At 46.1% G+C, this 16777-nt stretch overlaps 2 protein-coding genes across 2 annotated transcripts; one reads left to right on the forward strand and one right to left on the reverse strand.

The window, feature by feature from the left end:
- The first annotated feature begins 767 nt into the window (after positions 1-767).
- LOC111256646 lies at positions 768-8307 on the forward strand. The gene is made up of 2 exons (XM_022824950.1): positions 768-1067; positions 7944-8307. Exons 1-2 carry the CDS (start codon positions 836-838, stop codon positions 8210-8212), a joined length of 501 nt encoding a protein of 166 aa, XP_022680685.1. The 5' UTR covers positions 768-835; the 3' UTR covers positions 8213-8307.
- Positions 8308-11542: 3235 nt separating this feature from the next.
- On the reverse strand, positions 11543-14256 carry LOC101762559 (pentatricopeptide repeat-containing protein At5g65560). Its single transcript, XM_004963840.3, has 2 exons — positions 12239-14256; positions 11543-11668 (listed from the first exon to the last, which is right to left on the reverse strand). The coding sequence occupies exons 1-2, from the start codon at positions 12597-12599 to the stop codon at positions 11628-11630; spliced, it is 402 nt and encodes a 133-aa protein (XP_004963897.1). The 5' UTR covers positions 12600-14256; the 3' UTR covers positions 11543-11627.
- Positions 14257-16777: the final 2521 nt, after the last annotated feature.

Consider the following 16777-nt stretch of genomic DNA (forward strand, 5'->3'; position numbering starts at 1 on the left):
TCAATAACCCAGTTACAACTACACTTAAAACTGGTTGCAACTAGGACACACCATCCCCACGCATGAGGTCGATTGCAAATATGGCTACGGTATAATTGAAAAAAAAAGTGTGTTCACTATGTTCACTAACTGCAACATAAAAAAATCCGGACAACTTGTAGATGAAGCTAATTGCGACCATGGCTGCAATACAATTGCCAGTCTAACAATAACCCAATTTCTAACATTAAATGTTTAATCGGTACTGCAAAACCGTAAAGATAAAAAGCCCCCACCAAAACCAAGACATGAGGCCAATTGCAACCATGGATACAGTGCAATTGCCGGTCCTGCAGTTAACCCAATTTCTACATGAGACCAATCAGAAAAAAGTGATGACTAATTCGGGACAAGGGGTGATGCTAGCATATTGATAACGCTAAATTTCAAATCTCAAAGCGTGAAAAAGGGCACGGGCGCCTGTAGGAAATTTGCAGGCCCCCAAAAACTCAAGCGCGTAACTGCAACATGAATCAAACATCACCAAGCGCGCGAGGCCACAGAGCCATCGGGAGAACCACATTTGCGCGAAATAATGACCCATTACTCTCGAGCGAACCGAATCACAGTAAACACCTAACCTGGCCTTTTTTCCTCCTCCGTCAGGCTATCCTCCACTTTGGCCACTTAAGATTCCTCGGCCCAAAGGTTAGGTGTTTACGGTGATTCGCGCATACTAACGAGCTAACAAGCAGGCAGCCCAGCTCCTCCTAGTCCACCAGCCGGCCTCTCATTTGTCTCTGTCTGTCTCTCGTTCCCTTATCTCTTCACGCTCGGCAACGGCGGCGGCGGACGTATGCTGCTCGGCGCTCCCGCAAGCAACGTGGCGACCGGCGAGGGCCGACCTCCCGCCTCCCGGCTTCAGGATTCAGCGCGAATCGAATGCCACAGAGGCACGACGGCGCTTAGCGAGTCGAAGCCCGGCGGAGCTGCGATGCTCCTCGAGCGGGAGCCGAACGGAGCGGCGGCGCTCGGCGAGCCTGTAGCGGACCCTTCACGAGGGCGACGAGTTGGCTCCTCTCACACGAGTAAGTTTTCATTGTTCGTTCCTTTGCCTTGACCTTGATAACTACCTGGCGAAGACGAGTGAGGATTGGGAGGAGAGGAAGCCAGGAAGGCATGATTCAAGGACGAGGACGCGAGACGGTGGATGCGCTCCGAAATGGACGGCGATGCTTGGCGATGGCGACGACGCCTCAACAGGAGACTTCGACCGAATCAGGAGCGGCGAGAGACCGCGCCGTCGCTAGTTCTGCGCGGTCCGGTGAGGATAGCGTGGCGGATTCCGACGAGTACGACGCGCGGAGTCCTTGCGCCGGCGGCACGGCGGAAGAGCAAGCAAAAAGTGAAACTGCTTTCGAAAATGGGGGAGGAACGAGACAAAGAGCAACGGCAAAAATAATTAATGCATGTGCGGCCGGTCGGGGGTATAGATGGTTAAACAGGCGGCCCGGCCCACGAGCCTGATTAGGCCCGGCCTGTTTAGGCCCGCACCGTAATCGTGCTAGGCCGAGCCAGCCCACGTGTCGAAGGAGCAGCCAGGCCCAGCATGCTGCCTTCTTAGGCAAGCCGTGTCGGCCCGCTAGCCCGGTGGGCCTTAATAGGCTCGTCGTGCCCATGCTGGCCCGCGGCATAGCTCCGACTCCTCTTTTCCCTGCCGCCGCGACAGTGGAGGGCCACAGTCTAGGCCAGGGAGGCAGCGGCGGAGGGCCATGGGACCGCCCGGGGAGGCGGTGGCGGAGGGGCATGGCTCCGGCTCCTCTTTTCCCCACCGCCACGACCGTGGAGGGCCACGGGACCGGCGGAGGGGCACGGCTCCGGGGGTAGGGGGAGGCGTGGAGGCCGCGATGCACTAGCGACTGGCCGGCCGGGCCGTCGAGGGCAAGGGGAGGCGGCGGAGGCCGCGACGAGCGAGGGGCCGGCCGATAGGCGGAGGCAGGGGAGGCGTGGAGGCTGTCGGGGGCAAGCCGACAGGGGGAGGCGGCGGAGGTAGGGGAGGCGCGGAGGCTGCTGGGGAGGCGTGGAGGCAGGGGAGGCACGGAGACGGAGACAGTGTGGGGAGACCGGGGAGGCGGCTCGAAGCAGTAGGAGCGGAGGGGTATGGGACTAGGGTTACGGCTGGCCATTTATCGGGGTTTCGCCTGGGCTGAGGCAGGCCTGGCTGCCTGTTTATGGCCCACGGGCCAAATGGGCTAGGCCGTGCCGGACCAGCCCACGGGTTGAGGTAGTGGCCCAGGCCCAGCCCGTAGTGTAGGTCGGGCCGGCTCGACCTACAGGGTTGCCGTGCCAGGCCGTGCCTGGACGGGGCCAAAATGCCATGCCATGGGCCAAATGGCCATCTATAGTCGGGGTCCATGTGGGTGCCGGTTCCGTCCTGTGGGGCGCGAATGGGTGCGCGCGCTCTCCCTCCCTCTCTCTATATGTATTACGAGATACGAGAATGGACATATCAATTATAATAAATCGACTACATAGTTTTCTGAAACCATTCAAGTTACTGTAACCATTCCAGTGCGTTGGATGGACCGGCCACAGAATAAACTATTCTATTGCCAGCTGTAGAGTATATAAGTGTGTGTGTGTATATATAATGCACCTGGTTGCATTTTGCATCTTGTTGCAACTGGTTTAGTCTGCTTGTTGCAACCGGCTCTTCGAGTCGCAACTGGTTCGCGTCTAGTTGCAACCGGCTGGGTCCGAGTTGCAACTAGTTCGGTCCTGTTGCAATCAGTTCCGTTGAGTTACAATTGGTCTTATCTCTCAGTTGCAACTGCAGGGCCTATGCATTCTGAACAGAAAATGCACATAGATGAATGTATATATATGTATGCATGTGTGTGTATATATGTAGAGAGAGCTATTTCTTTATGGCCGACAACAGAATAACTAATTCTGTGGCCGTGCCAATCCCCACTCACGAACTCGCATTGTGGTAGCCTGCGCTGTCCCACGCGGCTTCGAGCCTCGCATGACAGCTCGATCGGCTCTGAGCTCAGCGCACCAATTAAGGAAATTAAGCCATCCCAAAATTCCTTCCCTTTCCCATCCCACGCGCATGCAAAAACAACAGACCGGTCCAGCCAACCCAACATGCATCCAGCAGACCAGTCGACCAAACCCAACGCCCACCTCCCTACCGCGTGCCCCTTCCGGCCCACCTGCACTACGTGCGCGGATGAGCTCCACCCGTTCTGCAGTTCTGCTTGATTTGCATGCGCATGTGACAACTGCACACACACCCCCTCCACTCCACCTTGCATTGCGTGCAAAGATGCGGGGCAACTCTTTCACTACTAGATTTTAGGACTACTGCAACGGTTGAAAAATAGTGGTAATAGGGAAAATATAGTTGCAATAGGTACAAATTGCAACTAAATGAGTTTTGTTGCGAGCCGTTGCAATTACCTTTGTGGTAATAGGTGCATTACAATAGTTTTTTGGTCATGTTGCAATACTAGTTATTACCACGCAATGAACCATTGTTTTAGAGAGGTGTGGCAACTGCTGATGTCGTGGCAATAACATGTATTGCCATGCACGTAGGCATTGCTATAGTATTTAGTTGCAATGGATTGACACTGCGGCAATAGGTTGTTTCGCCACGGCCAACATCGTGGCGATAGAGTATATTGCTACGCATATATTATGTTGTGATTTTTGTTAAAAATGACAATTATTGCCACGGCAACATGTATGGTGGCAACAATAAGTTTTGCAACGAAAAATATTTATAAGTAAGAATAAGGTATTGTTCGAGGTTATTAATTATTATAGCAACATTTAATACTGGTGGCAACAAGTTGTATCGATACTAAAATAAAGTTGTTGCAATAACTTATAGCAACGAAGTACAATTGTTGCGTTTAGGTTATTGCAACACGAAAATTTCTATCGCAATGCATATTGCATCTTATATATTTGGATAATAATTTTTCTAAAAAATAAACAATTGACAAAAATCATGAATCGAACCATCATGAAACTGAAACAAATCCATCATTAATTGTGCCTATGAGTAGATAATAGTATGTAAAGTGCCCAATACATTATCCGAATTGAAAATAGTTTATAGCTAGTTAGCTAGTGTTGGGTGAACAACACAACTACATCAATCTTATGTAGGCTACAGCAAACATTGTTCGACATTGCAGAATTTCCTTGTGTTGACCATGGAAGGCATACGAGTCCAAGTGATCCATTCAGCAAGTTCAAATATCCTGTTGAATAAAAAGCATACATTAATTACTTAAAATAAAAAGCCAGTGCAATTATTACTACATTAAAAAGGCATTGAATTAGTGAATTACTGTAACTAGTAGTAAGGGCAGCTATGCATATCATATATGAAGGATTGATTACTACATTAAAAGGCATTGAATTACTGTAACTAGTAGTAAGGGTAGCTATGCATATCATATATGAAGGATACTAAATTAGCTAGCAGCTGGCCATTGTAAGGACCTTGAATGCTTGTATTGTTATGTGATCATATCAACATAAAAATTAGTTGCTTGCTAGTACTTTGCTATGGGCTGAAGCTTAGACAAACTAGATATTTTAAAGTGCTAAACAAGCAAAACATATCACTTACCATCTTCATTCTATTTTTTCAACACTACTGATCCATGTCTTACTTTGCAAGCTCAGCTCCACTGGTAGGTTTGTGGCCTCTACATTTAATAAGTGGACCACTGTCGTCCCCTGATCAAAGGTAAAAGAACTTAATAATAATCTGGTTTCTTCTACACAAATTTAAGGTTGTAAGCCTGCAAAACAGTTAATAGTTACCATCAGAAATGTTAACCTTGCACAAACCAGAAAGGAATTTCACAACAATGAAATAGATTGTTAGATTTTTGAGAAAACATGAATGTTCAGGTAGTTAACTCGATTTTTCTGTTACAACTTCCAGTTGGCAAAAGGGGAATAATACTACCTATAGGAAAAGCAAGGAACATACCTTCAGGCATAATTAAAGTACTATTGTCATGTCATGAAGCAATGCCAATTCATTGAACACAAGATTTGCAATCCAAATAAGAATTAGCTTGACATAAGTACAACTTGGACACATTAGACTCAAAATGCTTACAAGGTTCTTGGATCTGAAAAGTACATAATTTTGAGGCTGAAATAAATCATCTAGATAATTTCAATTTGACAAAAATATCTTGCAGGGTAACAACATGATGCTAAAGTCTTGTCTACTTTAACAATCATTTAAGAACCACATGGATGCCATATACCCTCTGTTTTCAACTTCCTATCCCAACTAGGTAAAACAAAAGGACAAAAAGTTGCCAAGCTAAGACTAAGATACATGGATTCACCTACTGGATGCCACTGGTTGAACCCAGAAGAGCTGGGCTACCGGTACACCCCTTTCTTCATGGTGTACGGCTCAGAGGCTGTCCTGCCATCCAACGTGGCCTTTGGCACCCCACTCATCCAGTACTACGAGGAAGGCGAGACAGAAACAAGTTGGTAGGTCGACATCGACAGCCTCGAGAAGCACTGAGTGGCGGCTCTCATCCAGCATGCACGCCACGAGCAGTAGATACGGCGCTGCCACGATTGGAATGTCACAGAACACTCCTTCAATGTCGGCGATTTGGTGCTTCACCAGATCCTGTCCACCAAGGACATGCACAAGCTGGCTGCCCCTTGGGAGGGCTCCTTCATTGTCAAAGAAGTCATCTAGCCAGGCACCTATCGACTCCAATGGGCGGACGGCTCAGGCATCCCCAATCCATGGAACATCAAGCACCTACGGTGCTTCTACCCTTAGGATTCCAAAGCTATGTATTCTATTTTCCCCTTTATTATTGAATAAATAAAACCTCCAAGGTTCTTTGCGTACCTACTGCCTTACTATTCCTTTGCCACTCTTCCTGATGCACGGGGGCTATCCAACCTGTTCGACAGACCACTTGCTCTCAAGCTTGGGGGTTTCCCCTAGGCGCCGACCTTCGGGTCTTGTGTCCTTCTCCTCCCTCTCTGGAGGCAATACAACTAACTTGTGTGGTTGGCGTTCTAGCACACGAAACCTAGACAACCTTGCATTCATCCCTCCTACAAGCTCAAGATTCGCTCTCAGCAAGGCGCTGGTCAGGCAAGGCTAGGCGCTTAATGGCTACAAGCCTCAGCCACACTTTGTCCTGTCGTATACACCAAGGGAGGGATGGAGCTCCTTTCTCCTCGCATACATCAAGTCAATTACATCACATGTTTTATCATACATATTGATACACCACAAAGTTTTATCTTACAGGTCTAGATTGTTGACAATGTTTACTGCTACATCATGATACTGGTTAGCCAGTTCTGGAAGACTCTCTACCTTAAAGTTGGCCGCGATCCCTCCTTCAGCACGCTCCAAGGGGATCCGTGGGAAGTGAGTCTTCAACAGTGCCAAGACATTCTTGACGCACTCCACCGCAGTGTCCTTCAGCAGCTCCTTCAGCTGACCAGGTGTGGCCTTAAGGCGATCGAGCAGCGGCATCAGCGAGGCCGGGTCGGCCTCTGGCTGGACCATGTCCATCACATAGCCGGCCACCTTACGAAGATCCTCTAGCTCCACCTCCCACCTTGCAATTACTAGTTGGTCAAGCTGAAGACTACGAATTGCAGCCTCTAAGCAGCGCTCAGTATCTTTGCTCGCGTTGGCTTCATAAGTCAGCTTCTGCGATACATCATACTCACGATGAACCTCCACAACATGTTCTTGCTGAAGGTGCGCATTCAAATCCTCACACTCTTTGAGGTGCCGCTTGAGCCTTTGCTCCCTGACCTCAGCATCTGCTCATTCAAACAAGTATACATCAGTACCAAGATTACAAGGGCTAAACCGAGTCAATAGGTCGGCACAACATACCTCTTAAGTGCGAAGTAAGAACATCTTCCTTCAGGGCATGATACAAATCTTTCCGCACGGCGTCCTCTCTGGCCTTCTTGAGGTCGGCCTCAAGTCTCTCTACCTTTAGGCGATAGTGCTCGGCTTGCTGGATCGCGTCCGCCCTCTTATGCGCGCGGTCAGAGGTCTGCAAAGCAACTGGATTTCATCTATAAGTTCTCTGGGTTGGTCGACACACTTACAAATAACAACTCAGAAATCTCTAAGGATGACTGCCGCAGCCGGGCAAGGTTCTTCTTATCGTGCACTACATCCCTGGCAAGGCCAGACCCGGAGCGGTTCAAGCTATCGGGATCTTCTCCACCTTGCACACCAACGTGAGTATCCTCGGCGGACCCCTCCGGTAGTGGATCATCCCTGGGCACTTCTTCCAGCCGAGGCTCATCTCTGGCCCCCTAACCAGGAACCTGATCCACCTCAGAATTGACCACAACAATATTTGCAGTCCTGGAGCCAGCTACTCCTTATTGTGCCACCGGTTTTGGAACATCTTCTCCAGCGCGACCATCTTGACCTGCCCCGACCTCAGGAGGCAGTGACTGATCAACGGTGTGGCCACTCGCCCCCTCGGTCTAGGTTGAGCAACCAGTCAGCTGCGCACCAGACTCATCATCTAGCACGGCAGTCCTGCATTGTCAATGCAAGCAGTAATTTAAGCAAGACATGCGGCAACGATAACAACAAGACAAACAGTACAACTAGATTATACTTACATGGTGCTCTTCTTCACTCGGATCTTGGGGCGCAATGGCGTGGTGGTGCCGACGCATCCCCACTAGACCCCCTACGGATCTTCACCTTCAAAGCCTCCTTGACACGCCCCGCATCGGCCGCGGTGGTCTCAAGGAGCTCAAACTTCTTCTTCGCGAGTGGGCTCGGTGTGTCGGACTCCTTGTCTACTTCGGTGGCCGACGTGGCCGCAGAGGGTGCGCTCGGGGCAGCCTTCTCCTTATTCTTCCCCTACTTGCTGACCATTTTCTTCCTCTTGAAGCTTGGCTTCTGCGACTTGGAGGCGAGCTGCTTCTGCACAGCATGTCATGTCCGACGTCGAACCGGTGCAGCGTCTGCGGCCTGGCCGACCTCTTCTGGCACGCTCTCATCCAACCAGATAGAGGAGTCAGACTCCTACTCAAGGCCGGCAGGCGGCTCGTTGGACTCGTCGGTCGGGCGGACCTTTGGTCGCTGTTGCTCGACCCGTCCAGGAAGCGGCACTCGGCAAAAGAATTCAACTTCATCACTCTGGTCAGACAACAAGATTAGTCAGAGACAACACAACAGCAGAATGAAAATGATAAATCACTATAGTTAAGGTTGTTGGAGGTATGCCCTAGAGGCAATCATAGAGATGATGATATTCCATTTGTATCCATGATTTGTATATTGTGTTCATTGAATATCCATTAAAGGCTACTTGAATTGATTTGCAATTATGTGAATTGTATGTGAAACTCTTTACTTGTATGGTTATTCTAAAGTTGTCCCTAGTCGGAGTTCATGTGAGGACACACATGAATATTAGACTAGCATATGTATTAGTTGATGACTATGTTTCACAAGTCATGGACATGGAGATGTTGAACTAATAATGTGGACACATGTGGAGACATGTGCTAGGAATGACCCAACACGAGAAGTAGTTCTCTCTTTAAACAACATATACGCTTTGTCCTTAGACCTGAGATTGTCGCATGTATTCTAGATGTGGATCGACCTACTTAGGGGCTATCAAACGCTACGCCGTAACAGGGTAGTTATAAAGGTAGCTTTCGGGTTTGTCAAGAAGCATGCTGTGAGACATGGTCAATCAAGATGGGATTTGCCCCTCTCTGATTGAGAGTGATATCTCTGGGCCCCTCGAGTGATCGGATCCAAAAATGCATGGCCATGCTACGTACGGTTAAGAGTTAACCTACAAAGGGATTCCGGATCACAGGATCGAGAAAGAGCGGTCGGCTTGAAGCTAGACCAAATATCGTGAGGCAAAGGGAATAGCATGTATATTATGTTGTGATGGTTCGTCTGATATGATCTTCGTGTGCATATAGGAGTTGGCACGTCTTGCTAGAGGCCGCTACCGACTATTGGGCCGAGTAGAAGTACTCGGGCCATGTCTATACGTATCCGAACCCATAGGGTCACACACTTAAGGGGCTGGAAGCCCAATTCGGATCTGATCCGAGTTGGATTAGGTTTAGAAGTACTAATGGGCCTCGGATCCAGAGGCCCGTTAGGAACCTCTATAAATAGAGGGGTGGGGCGCCCTAGGGTTTACACCTTTTTGGCGAAACACACCTGCCGCGCCTCCCACGCCCTTGCCTGTTGCAACTCGCGGATCTAGCAGTCCGGCTTGCGACGCTTCCTCCCTGCACGTGTGGATACCTTGGAGGTTTTGCGCCTGCAGCACTTGGACGAGCCGCCGACGAGCCGCCGACGAGCCACGACGAGCCGACGACGAGCCGAGGCACCGGAGGCGATCTTGCTGCACGTGGACGAGCTGAGCTGCTGAGGAGCTGCTGGACGTGATCGACTACGTACGACTACATTGATCGACTACGTACGACTACGTGATCGTCTTCACTGCATCAACGCATATCTACATCTTCCGCACCAGTAGTGCGTCGAGTGGTAATCCCGTGATCCTTATACGGCAGTTCTTCCTGGTTATACGCGGTAGAAATTTTGATTTGCGCTAGCGTAGCCTACCTCGTATCCCAACAGTGGTATCAGAGCCGTAGCTGCTTAGTTTTGGATTCGGGATGTGTGCATATGGAGATATGCGAGTTTTCCGTTTGATCTATGTCCTGTTTTCGTGCCCTTGCTGCAATGGTAGTGTAACAACATACTCCTACCGGTCGGTTTCCACCATCGGAGTTAAGTGATACACGTAAATCCAGTTGCAGTGAGCGAAGATCAATATGATTGGTCGAATCGAAATCCAGGGTCATACGCCAGGCGCATTAGATGTGCAATGGTAGATGAGATCTACTGCCGGGGTCGGGATTTTTGCCGTATGCGTATGCTTCGGTAAATCAGCCGTAACTTTTCAGTACGATCTCGGATCGGGGCGAATTTTCTATGAAAATTGATCTACAGAAAAAGTTACACATGAAATTCAACCGCTTCGCCGTTTTCGGCGAAATTAGATTTCCCAAATTCGGCTTGGAAGCCTGTGGCGGAACCGTCCAACTTAAACTGGTTTAAACGCGCCTAATCGCTGCCGATGCAGCAATTATCCGAAACGCACTTAAAACAGTATAAGTTCGGTCGTCCGTCGAGTGTCCCTAGGACTCCTCGAAAGATCCACGTCGTGTCTCATAGCCATACATCAGGATTGTATCCGCGATGGGATAGCATCAACAAACATTACATTTGTACATACATACAAGAGGTACGAATTATTATAGAACGTAGTTTGAAGTAAACTTAACAATGCAGGTTAGAGGGATTCTAGGAGTTTTAAACATAAACTGGTCCAGCTGAGAGATGCACATAAGAGTTTTTCCTTCTGAGGGTATTGCGAGACTCATAACAATACCCTAGTTTTCCGGGGCTTCCTCCTCTGCGGGCTCCTGCGGTGCTTCTGAAATAGCCACAAGGGATAACCCTGAGTATGGGGTACTCAGTAAGGCTTACCCGACTAACCAATATAATAGTCTTTCTGGAACTACATGATAGCTGTTTAGTGTACTGGCTGACTCACCTTTTGCCAAAAGAGCTTACTAAAAAGTGGGGCCTTAGCTTTATCTTTTAACTCAATTAAGTTATTACCTAACCAATTTAAATGATGACAAAAAATATGCCTTTGCAAGCAGCAGGAAATTAAGTCATACAGCAAATTAATTTCGGAAAGACCTTGCATTCAAGAGATTTTACTACGATGCTCAACAGTGATCAAGTGCATTCATAACCGAGAATTGCGGCGATCCGGATCAATTTACATCCTGCAGGAGAGCACCCTGATCACCAGCTATGTACGACTGTACGGGTCGTACGTAATGACCTTTCGATTAGCAAACCCAAGGATTGGGAATAAGACTACCCGAACCCAGGGACGCACCCCCACATGGGACCCCACATCTGGCCTGATCTCCATGTGAGTTTCAGGCTACGCCCCTGCCAATCTCCAGCACGTCAAGCACGGGTACGAAATATTCCCGATCAGCGAGTCTACTAACCTACCGGGCTTTACTGGTCCCATACCCAGTAAGCAACCAGGTGACAATCACTTGATCAAAGGTTAAGACAACGATCGGGCCTTAACCGAATTAACCTAGCAGACACAACTAACATCTCTAGCTTCTGTCTGCTTTTCAAACTTCCGAGCTACCTTTCCAGAATTAACATGTATGACCCAACATTTCACCTTAAGGTTCGGTAACCAAGTTACTTTAAGCATCTAAGCATTTCTAACTTGGGTTACTTACTAATTGTTTGAACAAGTGGCAAAGATGTCCTTAAAACAAAGTAAGGTCATGCACAAGAATGGGTTTCATTCAACTCCTAGACTTAATGCAATCATACAGAAAATAACCAATAATTGGACACATGAAATAATAACTTCAAAATAGATAGGTATAAATGCATCGGGGCTTGCCTGGGATCAACAAATGTTAGTTCTTCGGAAAACCCCTTTAGTAAAAGAGGCACTTCAACATTTTGCGGACGCTGCCCATCCTCAGCTGAATTCCACGAATTCCACTTCAGGAGCTTCAACGTCTACGATTTAGTACATGCAGGAGTTAGAGATGCAAACTTTTGAACACATGACTATACAACTTTTCTTCATGATAAAGTTGCAAGCCAACAAGTGACTATACAACCTATCTTCATGATAAAGTTGCAAGCCAACACTAAACTACCCATAAAGATTAACCCAAAATTTTTAATTTCCTTACTAACCTACCTAAGCCTTTTCTTTTATTTAGAAAAGCATTATAAATAAATTCTAATCTCCAAAACCTAATTCCTATGGATTACTAAGAATTTGTGAATAATAAAACATTATTCAATATTTTATCCCTTTTATAAAGACTAAGTATTTATTTAAATACCTTAACCAAAGGTACTAAATAAATACCTAATTTTTATTACCTTTTTCCTAGGGTGTAAGAATTTTTAATGCATAAAGGAAGATAAAACATTCCTAATAAAATTGGTTTCACTATTTTTAGGTCAAATCTATAATTTCTAATGAATTAAATGGTGATAAACGAATTTAAACTATTTATCTGCAAAAGAGAAACCTATGATTATCCAAAAACCCCGGAAAAAACCTTTCTCACTCACCCGCAACCAAAGCATCTTCTAGCACATTGCAAGTATACTGATCAGCAGCTAAACCATCTCCTTCCATCATTTTCTCAGCTTCATCAACCATCCGCTCCCTAAACCATAAATCGACCAGTGCTACATAAGCACGAGTGCTTGGACTCCATCCTAGCTTCTTCATCTTCTGCAGCATACAGAGCCCCTCCTTCCCTCTTCTAGCATCACACAACCCCCTCACCAAGGCCACGTATGTGTGCATGTTTGGCCGCTTCATCTCCCTAAACAACTCCAGTGCCTCATCAATCCTCCCTGTCTCACATAGTCCTTCAACCAGTGCAGCATAAGAGACAACATCTTGCGCGAACCCTCTGAGCGGCATTTTATTGAACAGGTTGTGGACGGGGTGGAAGGCAAAGAAGAGGGGGGAAAATGGGAGTTGTTTCTCTATCTTGCTTCGTAGAAAGGAAATAGACAGGAGCTCAGCATGGTGGTGTGCGTAGCTGGTGGTGCTTGTTCGTGCGAAGCAGGAAACGGAGAAAAGGGGCAGCGTGCTTGAGCTTGAGAGAGAGGGAGAGAGCAAAGTTACTCCTTGCAGCTTGCTTGTTTGCTCAGTGGGGAGAAGAACAGAACAAGGAGGAAAGGGGTGCGGCGGCGATGGGTGCGTAGACGCAGTGGAGGCCAGGAGAAGGGCAAGCACGGGCGGCCAGGCGCTGGTGGATATGGTGCATGTGGGGCGGCAAGCCAAGGCGCGCAGGCGGTGGTGCAGGCCAGCGGATCGAGCGGACCGGAGGCCAGGAGCTGCTCTGTTGCTGTGCTGTTTGCTGTGCTGCTTTGCTTCCTGCGCTGGAGGAAAAAGGAGACAGGGATGGCTCAAGCTTGCGCTGGAAGAAGGAGAGGGCAAAGAGAGCAGGTGCTGCGGTGCAAGAAAGAAAAATCAGAGGGAGCTGGCGCTAGCTGTGTTCTGCTCTTGGCCGGGAGAAGAAAAGAATGGTGACATAAAAAAAAACGGATAAGAGCAAGGGCAGGAGTAGTACTTTTTTGAAGCTTTTCACCACGCATGGCTGCCACCTCAGCTCGCCGGCGTACTGGACGTGGCTCAGCTCATCGTGCTGGCCGGCGCACAGAGGTGCCGCGCGCCTCTATTCTCTCTGCCCCCCATTCTTTTCCTCTTTCTTTCTTTTTTCCAACCGACAATTTCAGGCCCAAAATTCGTCAAATTTTCAATCCAAACTTTCTAATCTCCCTTAGACAAACTTATAGAGAATCCCAAGCACTCCATTTGTTATTTTTGCTTCGCGTTGAGAGGATTGCTCTAAGACCGTGAATTTGAGCTCCAAAGTTTCTGACAAAATCGAGACTGTAACTGAATCAAACGATTCAGTTTCGTCAGACCTCTCGGCAGAGCCATTTGCTCCACTTTGGGTTCGATTTTAACTGCCCAAACTCACTTTATCTTGCCCAACTTCCACTGATATTAGTTCCACATACAACAAAGGTTCCATTTTGCACATAAGAACCCATCTCTTACACACTAGATTTTTTTCAAAAACTTGCACCAAAGATTGCTAAGCAGCACTGTTTTTGAGGACAGCATGAAGTTCTAACTTTGAGCCTCCAAAGAAATTTGAATTCATTGCTTTCTTTGGCCAGCAACACATCCAAAACACCCTTTATGAAAGTTGGAGGAAATCCAAAGTTCTACCTTTCATAGATTTGCACTTTTGGCTGAATCTCGCTCCTTCCTCGTGAAAAATGTCTCTAAACTTTTCTGGACATTGAACTTCAACTTAACTGAATTTTTCTCCTTTTGAACCTTGCTGTCAGAAACTTCAACAGCCAGTTACGACAAAAATCCAAACTGCTCTTTCAAAAGTCCCTTTATAAAAGTTGTAGTAAATTTGCTGAATTTCAATTCATATTATTACACCTCCTTCAGATTCCCAACCAATCGAGGAGAATTTCCTTCTGAACCTGACTGCTACTTTTCCCTTTTTAACAGCTAAGCCTTTTGACAGATTTTCTTGAGGTCGGTTTTCGTGGCTAAAATTCAATAGAGTCTTGCTCAGAGCCCTTAAACAAAGTTGTAGGAAATATTTGTGACTATCTTTGATACATTTGGAGTTTCTGCTGATTTTGACTCTAAGGGTTCGAAATTTTCTTCCAAAACCGACTGTTACTGTTCATTCCTCCAGTATTGACAGAACTGTCAATTTTTCTGAGCTGAAGGTTCAGGTTGTGTTTACTCCATTTTTTTCACTTAAACTCTCAAAACTTCCTTTATAGAAGTTGTAGATAACCTATTTCTCTACATTTATCTTATCATTTCAAAAGTCAAATCCTTCTTTTTCTCTTCCAAATCTAGCTCTGAAGCTAACTGCCATTTCTTGCTTTTCACTAAACTGAATTTGCACTGACTGTCTGTACTTCTTAACAGAATAGCACCCCCTTCTCCAATTAAATCTTGAATTTCCACTTAACACTTCAAATGCCAATTATTTCATGTCAAACTTGGAGATCATGCTAAGCTTGATATGAAAGTTCCATTTTGCCCATAAAATCAAAAGTCCACATAGGATTTCTTCAAAATCTCTTGAATCAAAATTCATTTCATTTAGTACTGTTTTCAAAGGCATTTATGCCTATATCCCAGTTAGTGAACAGTAACATCCTCCATTTCTGATTTTTGGACAATTTAAAGTCCATTTGCTTCTCAAATGGTCTCTTTGAGTTCCAAATGTTCATAAGGTCCAAATTCATGCATTTGTCAACTTTTTCTGAATTTGAAGCTCTTATTTGGCATTTTTGGCTAAAATTTGACCAAAAGTTGACTTTGGCCATAAAAGCTCATTAACCCCCAAATCTTTGTCATATCCTGTTCTTGGCCATTCTTGAGTGTTTTTAACACCCCGGGTGCTCTGCCATACAGTTCTCGACAGATAGCTCGATAATCACTTGTTCCCTCTTTGAGTTCTAATTTGGGAATTTAAATTCGTGTTTCTTGGGCTAAGAACTTCTGCAATGGTTAACCATAGATTAAAGATTCTATTTCTCAAGTTGTCGCCCAACTCTTGGTTGTAGGAGTCCTTTGAATTTTTTTTTTCTTTTTAAATCTTGAATCTTTGGTCAAATTTGACCCAAATTTGACTTTGGTCCATAATACCTCTGTTGCATCCAAATTCATCATTAATCTCTAAATTACCTTCTTAGGCTTTTAATAACACTGGGTGTTACAGCCTCTCCCCCTTAAAAGAATCTCGTTCCGAGATTCCAGATGCTAAACCCCTTGCTGGAGAGTGGAAAGGAAACTGCGTCATACAAGCATCCTTCCCTATTCTTCATAAAGAAATTGGGATGGTTGTTTAGCGACAATTGTTTACTCGATTTCGACTGTCTCAAACAACTCGGGGTACTTGGATTCCAATTTTTTTTTCTCGTTCCCAAGTAGCCTCATCTTGGGTTTTGCTTTTCTACTGTACCTTGTATAACTTGTTACTTTGGATCTCAATTCTTATTTTATCCTTCTTCATAAGTTAATTATGGTTCCATCTCAAGTTCTAGATCTTCTAGAATCTCCATTTCATATGGACCAATCTACTTCAGAACTAGCTTTTCCTTGACTCCATGTCACTTTTCTGCCTTAATTGGGCTATCTCCAAATACTTAGGGGGTGTTTGGGAGGAGGGAGCTAAATTTTAGCCCCCGTCACATCGAATGTTTGGACACTAATTAGGAGTATTAAACCTAGACTAATTACAAAACTAATTACACGACCCCTAGGCTAAATCGCGAGACGAATCTATTAAGCCTAATTAGTCCATGATTTGACAATGTGGTGCTACAGTAACCATTCACTAATGATGGATTAATTAGGCTTAATAGATTCGTCTCGCGATTTAGCCTAGGGGTTCTGCAATTAGTTTTGTAATTAGTTTATCTTTAGTCCTCCTAATTAGTATCCGAACATCCGATGTGACAGGATTAAAGTTTAGCCTCCTCCTTCCAAACACCCCCTTACAAACCTTTGATTCTTTACTTTTACTTTTAATAAGCAATCTGATTCCAAGTCTACTCTTTTGCTTGCTTTTGACCAAGGCACAAGTCTGAAACCTTTGAAAAGTTCAAGGAATTTCAGAATGAAGTTGAAAATCAGCGTGGCAAGAAAATTAAGGCCTTACGATCTGATTGTGGAGGCGAGTATTTGAGCCACGAGTTTAGCAATCATCTAAAGAGTTGCGGAATTGTTCCACAACTTACGCCGCCTGGAACACCTCAGAGAAACGGTGTGTCCGAGCGACGTAATCGAACTTTGTTAGACATGGTTAGATCAATGATGAGCCAGTCGGACCTACCGTTGTCATTTTGGGGATACGCTCTAGAAACAGCAGCTTTCACACTAAATAGGGTACCATCTAAATCCGTAGTTAAGACACCATATGAGATATGGACTGGAAAGGTTCCTAGTTTGTCTTTTCTAAAGATTTGGGGATGTGAAGTGTTTGTCAAGCGACTTCAGTCGGACAAGATCACACCCAAGTCGGATAAGTGCATTTTCGTGGG

Source organism: Setaria italica, chromosome III, assembly GCF_000263155.2.
Source record: "Setaria italica strain Yugu1 chromosome III, Setaria_italica_v2.0, whole genome shotgun sequence".
In the NCBI taxonomy this organism is placed as follows: Eukaryota; Viridiplantae; Streptophyta; class Magnoliopsida; order Poales; family Poaceae; genus Setaria; species Setaria italica.